This window comes from Thamnophis elegans, chromosome 4, assembly GCF_009769535.1.
Source record: "Thamnophis elegans isolate rThaEle1 chromosome 4, rThaEle1.pri, whole genome shotgun sequence".
NCBI classification, from domain to species: Eukaryota; Metazoa; Chordata; class Lepidosauria; order Squamata; family Colubridae; genus Thamnophis; species Thamnophis elegans.
In genome coordinates, this window is record NC_045544.1 from 133,106,214 (window position 1) to 133,115,484 (window position 9,271).

Below are 9,271 nucleotides of genomic sequence, written 5' to 3' on the forward strand. Positions count from 1 at the left end.
CTAGAATCTGTTTTCTACTTCTAATCTAACATGCCTGCCATTGCCACTGTAAATCCGGAAACTATTTCTTGTCCTGTTTCAGGGATTTTGCAAAAGCTGCAATAAACAGCCGTTTGGGTGGAACAGTTTCAACCAGTAGCACAAGGATGTGCTTGTATTTATTTTGGGGAAAAAAAAAACAAACCACAATTGAATGTGATATCCCAATGTTGTTGTTCCGGTTTCCTAGTACTGTCCCTCGGTGAACATGTTTTCACAGAATTCTATTTAAGCGTCGCGGAATCATTGGTGTAAAATGCACACGCTGCGTGCATCAGATTATTATTATAAGTGATGGTTATTCAGGGATCCAGGGAGTCCTTGACTTAGGACTACAATTCAGCCCAAAATTTCTGTCGTTAAGCGAGACATTTGTTCAGTGAATATTGCCCTGTTTTACAACCTTTCTCCGCGCAGTTGTTAAGTGAATCACTGCTATTGTTAAGTTAGCAACATGATTGTGAAGTCAATCTGTCTTCCCCATTGACTTTGCTTGTCAGAAGGTCGATCACATGACCCCAGGACACTACGACCGTCGTAAATAAGAACCAGCTGCCAAGAGTCCTAATTTTGATCATGTGACCATGCAATGGTCGTAAATGTGAGAAAAGGTCATTAGTCACTTTTTTCCAGTGCCCTTGTAACTTCAGTCACTAAAGGAAGTGTTGTAGGTTGAGGACTACCTATATGGGATCAAACTTTTTGGGACAGAGGTTTTAGGTTATCGATTAGTTTAATTTCATTTCCATACTGCCCAACTCCCAATGGCTCTGGGAGGTTTACAAATAGTTCCTTAACTCTTACTCAGAGGAAAACTCAGAGGAAACCAGAAGATGTCTATTTTCATGAATTAAATGGATTATGTGGCATATTGCTGGCATCAAGATTAACCTTATTTTAAGTAAGTTTGCTTGGAAGTCAATCCCACTGACTTCAGAAAGGGACTATATAGGAATTGCATGTTCTGCCTGCAAAGATCTTTTGAAGTTCCACTGAAAGACTATTGCATGGGGGTGATAGATCTTTCTTTCTTTCTTTCTTTCTTTCTTTCTTTCTTTCTTTCTTTCTTTCCCTTCCATCTTTCTTTTTCTTGCTTCCGTCCTGTCTGCTTCCTTCTTCCTTCCTTCTTTCTTTTTCTTCCTTCCTTCTTTCCTTCCTTTCTCCTTCTTTCTTTCTCTCTTTTCTTTCTTTCTCTTCCCTCCTTCCTTCCATCCCTCCCTAGCTCCCTCCTTTTTTCCTTCCTTTCCTTTTTTCTTTTTTCTTCCCTCCTTTTCTTAATTTCTTCCCTCCTTTCTCCTTCCTTCTTCCTTCCTTCTTTCTTTTTCTTCCTTCCTTCTTTCCTTCCTTTCTCCTTCTTTCTTTCTCTCTTTTCTTTCTTTCTCTTCCCTCCTTCCTTCCATCCCTCCCTAGCTCCCTCCTTTTTTCCTTCCTTTCCTTTTTTCTTTTTCTTCCTTCCTTCTTTTCTTAATTTCTTCCCTCCTTCCTCTTTCTTTCTTTCTTTCTTTCTTTCTTTCATTCATTCATTCTTTTCTCCATCCCTCATTTTCTCCTTACTCTTTCTTTCTTTCTTTCTTTCTTTCTTTCTTTCTTTCTTTCTTTCTTTTTTCTTTCTTTCTTTCTTTCTTTTACTTTTCCTTCCATCATTCCTTCCTGTTTTCTTCCATCCTTCCATTGATCCAACGATCCATCCATCCCTCTCTCCCTCCCTTCCTCCCTCCCTCCCGGGAATTCTGGGAGTTGAAGTCCACAAGTCTTAAAGTTGCCAAGGTTAGAGACCCCTGCTGTAGCACCGGTCAGAACCTGATGACAGAACACAGAAGCGAATTTCTTTTTTCCTAGATGCACGTGAGTTATGGGAAAACGGGATGGTGAGAGCAGGCAGGTGAAGGGGGCGTCCGTGTGGGGCCTTTGTGTGTGTACAGAGAGATACAGATTAGATTGTTTGTTTTCACTGGAGAACGGGGTTTTATAATCCAAGGGAATAAATTCTTGGCATACTTCTTGCAGGATGTTACTGAGTTTTATTTACCCACTCCGGTGCTGAGGACGGTTAAATGGTCAGGGGAAGAGGGGAATCAGGTAAACGTCCAAACCAAAGGGACATTTTTGAACAAACGGTTGTCTGTTTCGTGCAAGCGAATAAGCAAGCACGTGTTTCAGTGACTCAGCAAACATCAAACTTTGATCCAGGATCCTGAGTACAAGTAGTCCTCGACCTATGACCACAATTGAGCAAAGGTCTTCTGTTGCTAAGTGAGACAGGTGTTGAGTGAGTTTTGCCCTGTTTTACGACCTTTCTCCCTGTAAACAATTTTTATTGAGTTATATAAAGTATTGTAAAATACAAAATACAAAAGTAAATAGAAGAGCAGTGAGGTGGGGTTGGGAAACGGGGAAGATAGGGGGAAAAAGAAAAAAAAGAAGCGTTGACTTCCGACTCTGTGTGTTACTGTAAAATAAGGCATTGACATCAAATCACAACTTTTTGCTTTTCCATAACAGTCATTTCTATAAAGATCCATCAGTCTAATCCGTAAAAGCCAAAGCCAGAGTTTCATTCTTTGCCACATCAAGCATGAAGTTCAGAAGCGGTTTCCATGTGGAAACAAAAGTACTTATGTCCTTTTCCTTGTTTTACGACCTTTCTTGACCCAGGTGTTAAGTGAACAGGACATTTCTATAAAGATCTATCAGTCTAATCTGTAAAAAGCCAAAGCCAGAGTTTCATTCTTTGCCACATCAAGCATGAAGTTCAGAAGCGGTTTCCATGTGGAAACAAAAGTACTTACGTTCTTTTCCTTGATCTGTTTTACGACCTTTCTTGATCCAGGTGTTAAGTGAATCATTACAGTTGTTCATTTAGTAACATAGTTGTTAGCAATAGCAATAGCAGTTAGACTTATATACCGCTTCATAGGGCTTTCAGCCCTCTCTAAGCGGTTTACAGAGTCAGCATATCGCCCCCAACAATCCGGGTCCTCATTACACCCACCTCGGAAGGATGGAAGGCTGAGTTAACCTTGAGCCGGTGAGATTAGAACTGCTGAACTGCAGATAACAGTCAGCTGAAGTGGCTGCAGTACAGCACTCTAACCACTGCGCCACCTTAGCTCTTTGGTTAAGTGAACCGGGTTCCCCCATTGACTTTGCTTGTCAGAAGATGGCAAAAGGGGATATCACGTGACCCCCCCCCCCTCCCACAGGACGTTGCAACCGTCATAAATATGAGACGCCAAGCGTCTGAATTCTGATCACGTGACCATGGGAATGCTGCAATGGTCTTAAGTGCGAAAAACAGTCCTGTCACTTGTCGTCGTAACTTTGAACGGTCACTAAATGAACCATTGTAAGTTGAGGACTACCTGTATGCAAGAAAGGCAACCGCTGAATTTTTTTTAAAAAGGCACCACTCTAAACTGTGTCCACACTGGCCACAGGAGGTGTTGACCTTGGTTTTATGCCCAGAGGTGACCTTGCCTGTCATTGCTTCCCATCTCTCCTCCCAGCCCACACATTGCTTAGCGAGGGGCAGACCTACAGATAGGGAGCTACAGGAGCAACACAAGAATGTTGTGCCTCTATCGGTGACTAATACATTCATTGTGACAGGAGATTCTGTTTGCTTGTTTTCAGGAGACGGAGTGGGAGGTGACAAATGATGCCAAGGGGTTAATTGAGTTAATTCTTATATGACAAGGCAGATATTGGGAGCAAATAGCTATGAGTTGCTGCCTCTTATTTAACTAAGAACAATGCTTAGAAAATTTGGGAGATAGATAGATGAAAGAAGATAGATAGATAGACAGGCAGATGATAGATAGATAGATGTTAGATAGATAGATAGATAGATAGATAGATAGATAGATAGATAGATAGATAGATAGATAGATAGATAGATAGAAAGATAGGTAGACAGACAGACAGACAGACAGACAGACGGTAGATAGATAGATAGATAGATAGATAGATAGATAGATAGATAGATAGATAGAAAGATAGATAGATAGATAGATAGATAGATAGATAGATAGATAGAAAGAAAGATAGGTAGACAGACAGATGGTAGATAGATAGATAGATAGATAGATAGATAGATAGATAGATAGATAGATAGACAGACAGACAGACAGACAGACAGACAGACAGACAGACGGTAGATAGATAGATAGATAGATAGATAGATAGATAGATAGATAGATAGATAGAAAGAGAGATAGATAGATAGATAGATAGATAGAAAAATAAAATTAATTATTTAATTTAATTACAAAATTAACTAAAATTCAATTTAATTAGACGTAAATCTAAAATCATATATCCATGTAGCACTATAATTGAAACAAAATTTAATATCCAAATGACTTTGAAATAGGACATTGCACAAAGCTCTAATTTGATGAGCCAAGGGAAACCAGTACTATCAAATGAATTCTGGGTTTGCTTTCTCTTTGAGTGCCCTGAATTTGCAGTTTATCAATTTGACCTTCCTGGATTCCATCACTGATGGATTATGCACCATCAAAGGGGCTGGGCTAGAAGACTTCCAAGGTCCCTTCCAGTTCTATTCTGATTCAACAAGTTGGTATCAACTCTTAGCAGCTATTAATAGACCTAGCTCCTAAATCAAGTAGTACTGTACTCATAGTAAAAGTAAGATCTAGATCTTTGTAGATTTGAGTAGATCTAACAGAGTGCAGTGGTGGGTTTCAAAAATTGTTCGAACCTACTCTGTGGGTGTGGCTTCCTTTGTGGGAGTGGCTTGCTACCCATGTGACCGGATGGGAGTGGCTTGCCGCCCATGTGACCGGATATGAAGATGCCGACAACACTTGTCAGAACCACCTTAAATTACCTCACACCCAGCACTGGCATGCATAAGAATAGGATGGAAACTTGTTTTTTAAAAGGCATCTTTGGTTTGCATTAAAACAACTTCAACACGCGCAATGTTCTGATTGCACCACAAGCACAGTAGTCATCCTTACCTTTCACAGAGGCACTGAGTTTTATAAATATGAGCATGATAGTGTAGAATAATCATATCCAAGGACCAGTGGTGGGTTTCATAAAAGTTTGGAATCTCTTCTGTAGGTGTGGCCTGCTTTCTGGGTCCACTGGTGGAATCTCTTCTAACCGGTTCGGTAGATTTGACGAACCGGTTCTACCGAATAGGTGCGAACTGGTAGGGACCCACCTCTGGCTGAGTGCCAAAGAATTTGAACTAAGGTGCTGGAGAAGACTCCTGTGAGTCCCTTGGACTGCAAGGTGATCCAACCGGTCAGTCCTAGAGGAGATCAACCCTGACTGCTCTTTAGAAGGCCAGATCCTGAAGAGGAAACTCAAAGACTTTGGCCACCTAATGAGAAGGAAGGACTCCCTGGAGAGGAGCCTAATGCTGGGAAAGATGGAAGGCAAAAGAAGAAGGGGATGACAGAGAATGAGGTGGCTGAATGGAGTCACCAAAGCAGAAGGTGTGAGCTTAAATGGACTCCAGAGGATGGTAGAGGACAGGAAGGCCTGGAGGAACATTGTCCATGGGGTTGCAATGGGTCAGACATGACTTCGCAACGAACAACATAGTAATAGTAAGATCTAGATCATTGTAGATTTTAGTAGATCTAAGTAGATGTAGATTTAGTAGACTAGCAGATTTAGTAGATCTAAGCATACATAGATTTTTGTCCATGAACTTCCACCATGCAGATAATCTTCTACAACTGGGACCATAATTTCTGTTGTAAGTGATTGCAATCGGACCTGATTTTACAGCAATTTATATTGTGATGATTAGGTAAATAACGTGATTGCCAGCAAATCCAGCTTCCCACATAGATGGGGGTCGTTGTTTTTTTTGCTCGAAACCAGGGGGGAAAAAAAGCAAGTTGTAAAGTACAATCATGTGACCACAGGATACTACAAGCAGTCATAAAATGGGAAAGGGCTGCCAATTCTCCAAATTGCAATCACATGATTGTGTGTGGTGTGTGTAGGTGGATTTTAAGTGCAAGTACACAGGTTGTAAGCCAGTTTTTCCAAGGCCCTCATAACTTTTAAGAGTCGATTTATTCTCCAAAGCACCTGCAGGCAGGACGAGCTGCAATGGATGGAAACTTATTAAAGAGAGATCCAATCTGCAACTAAAGTGGAATGTCCCGACAGTAAGAAACAATTAATCAATGAAACGGCTTGCCCTTCCTGAGTCACTGGAGGCTTTGCAGAAAAAAAATGGACCACAATTGGTCCCCTGCCACGAACAGAGGTTAGATTAGAGCAGGGGTCTCCAACCTTGGCAATTTTAAGACTGGTGGACTTCAACTCCCAGAATTCTTCAGCCAGCTCAGAGGAACATACAATATATAACATATAACCAGAGGTGGGTTCCTACCAGTTTGACCCGGTTCGGATGAACTGGTAGTGGTTTGGCGGCCTGGGTCACTGGAACCAGCAGCGATATATGTGTGTGTGTGTGTGTGTGTGTGTGTATATCTATATCTATATCTATATCTATATCTATATCTATATCTATATCTATATCTATATCTATATCTATATCTATATCTATCTATCTATCTATCTATCTATCTATCTATCTATCTATCTATCTCTATATCTCTCTCTATATATATATGTTATGTTTGTGCTGATAGATAAATAAAGGGAGACTAGTATAGATCTATTTCAAGCTATTTAGCTCTCATCAGCTAGCCATACCGTGTGTGTGTGTGTGTGTGTGTGTGTGTGTGTGTGTGTATATGTTGTATTTGTGCTGATAAATAAATAAAATATTTGGGCATACCGGGGGTTGTAATCATATATATATATATATATATATATATATATATATATATATACATACATACATACATACATACATACATACATACATACATACATACATACACACACACACACACACACACACACACACCTACCTACCTACCTACCTACCTACATACATACATACATACATACATATACACACACACACATACACACATACATACATACATACATACACACACACACACACACAATGACAATAAAGTAAAGTAAAATAAACTTGCCTTCGGAAGTTGTGGGGGCTTCATCACTGGAGGCTTCCAAGAAGAGGCTGGACTGCCATCTGTCAGAAATGGTGTAGATGTTCCTGCTTGAGCAGGGGGTTGGACTAGATGACCTACAAGGTCCCTTCCAACTCTCTTCATCCGAATGTTCCTCCCACATCTCCCACGGACTCAACACTAACTGGAATCTTTCCTTTCCTTTTAGCGAAGACCCTTGGCGAGCAGCGAAGATGATCAAAGGCTACATGCAGCAGCACAACATCCCCCAAAGGGAGGTGGTGGATGTCACGGGACTAAATCAGTCGCACCTTTCTCAACATCTCAACAAGGGGACCCCGATGAAAACGCAGAAGCGGGCAGCGCTCTATACGTGGTATGTCCGGAAACAGAGAGAGATCCTCCGGCGTAAGTAATACCATGGTTTGAGAGGTTGGGATGGATGTTGTAACAGGTAGCCCTCGTGGGACGGCCACGATTGAGCCCAACATTTCTGTTGCGAAGTGAGACATTTGTTCAGTGAGCTTCGCCCCATTTTGCAGCTTTCCCAGCCACCGTCGTTAAGTGAATCCCTGCAATTGATAAGTTAGCAACCGGGTTGTTAAGCGAATCTGGCTTCCCCTCTGGCTTTCCTTGTCCCAAAAAGGGGATCCCGTGATCCTGGGACACAGCAACCGTCATAAGTATTATATACCACTTTATAGGGAAAGCCATACTTGGAATACGGCACTCAGTTTTGGTCGCCACAATGTAGAAAATATTTGGGACTCTAGAAAGAGTGCAGAGAAGAGCAACAAAGAGGATTAGGGGACTGGAGACTAAAACATATGAAGAACGGTTGCAGGAACTGGGTATGTCTAGTTTAATAGAAAGAAGGACTAGGGGAGACATGATAGCAGTGTTCCAATATCTCAGGGGTTGCCACAAAGAAGAGGGAGTCAAGCTATTCTCCAAGGCACCTGAGGGTAGAATAAGAAACAATGGGTGGAAACTAATCAAGGAGAGAAGCAACTTAGAACTGAGGAGGAATTTCCTAACACTTAGAACAATTAACCAGTGGAACAGAAGTTGCCTCCAGAAGCTGTGAATGCCCCAACACTGGAAGTCTTTAAGATGATGTTGGATAGCCATTTGTCTGCAACAGTATAGGGTTTCCTGCCCAGGTAGGGGGTTGGACTAGAAGACCATCAAGGTCCCTTCCAACTCTGCTATTGTATTGTATTGTAAGTATGAACCAGTGGCTAAGCCTCTGAATTTTGATCACGTGAGCATGGGGAAGGTGGCTGAAAAATGGATGTTGCCAAGCATTCACAACTTCTGGAGGCAAGTTGTTCCACTGATTAATTGTTCTCACTGTCAGGAAATTTCTCTTTAGTTCTAAGTTGCTTCTCTCCTTGATTAGTTTCCACCCATTGCTTCTTGTCCTGCCCTCAGGTGCTTTGGAGAATAGCTTGACTCCCTCTTCTTTGTGGCAACCCCTGAGATATTGGAAGACTGCTATCATGTCTCCCCTAGTCGTTCTTTTCATTAAACTAGACATACCCAGTTCCTTCAACCGTTCTTCATATGTTTTAGTCTCCAGTCCCCTAATCCTCTTTGTTGCTCTTCTCTGCACTCTTTCCAGAGTCTCAACATCTTGTTTACATCATGGAGACCAAAACGTAGAAATTGCTTATCTTTGGAAGGTGTCGCTTTCTCTCTATTCTTTTTTCCTATTTTCTTAACCTTGAAGAACAGTAGTAGAAAGAAGGAGATTTCCTTCTCCTTAGAAATGTGTCTCCCCATTATGGACAAACTTGAATAGGCTATTGTGTCAAACGCAGCCAACTCTCTCTGGGGAGAACAATGCGGTTAGGACAAAGTCATCCGATGAGCTGGCCACAGTCTTGCACATCCCAAGATAAACTTGTTGACTTTTTTTTTTATGGTGTAGGATTTAAGCGGAGTGTGAGATACCACAAGGTGTTGCCTCCTCTAATTATCACTACTTTGATGGATGAGTTTGAAGTAGGGCTGCACGTATCGGCTCTCCCGCCTCCCACCCAGTTCTTTTGTGAACGAGCTTCTTGGTTGTTATCAGCAGAAGAAAAGATGAATTTAGAAATCTCAGCTTTCCCCACAAGGGCAATTTTCTTGTCCCAAAGAAGCTTTTCTGTTCAATTTGTGTGGGG

General features: G+C 41.5%; 1 protein-coding gene across 1 annotated transcript in view; it reads left to right on the top strand.

Annotated features, from left to right (window-relative positions):
• Window positions 1-9,271, top strand: part of HNF1B (HNF1 homeobox B) — an 89,854-nt gene that overhangs the window by 26,520 nt on the left and 54,063 nt on the right. Inside the window, exon 2 of the mRNA XM_032216128.1 lies at window positions 7,309-7,512. Within this exon, the coding sequence (XP_032072019.1) occupies window positions 7,309-7,512 (204 nt within the window). The remainder of the gene's footprint in view (window positions 1-7,308; window positions 7,513-9,271) is intronic.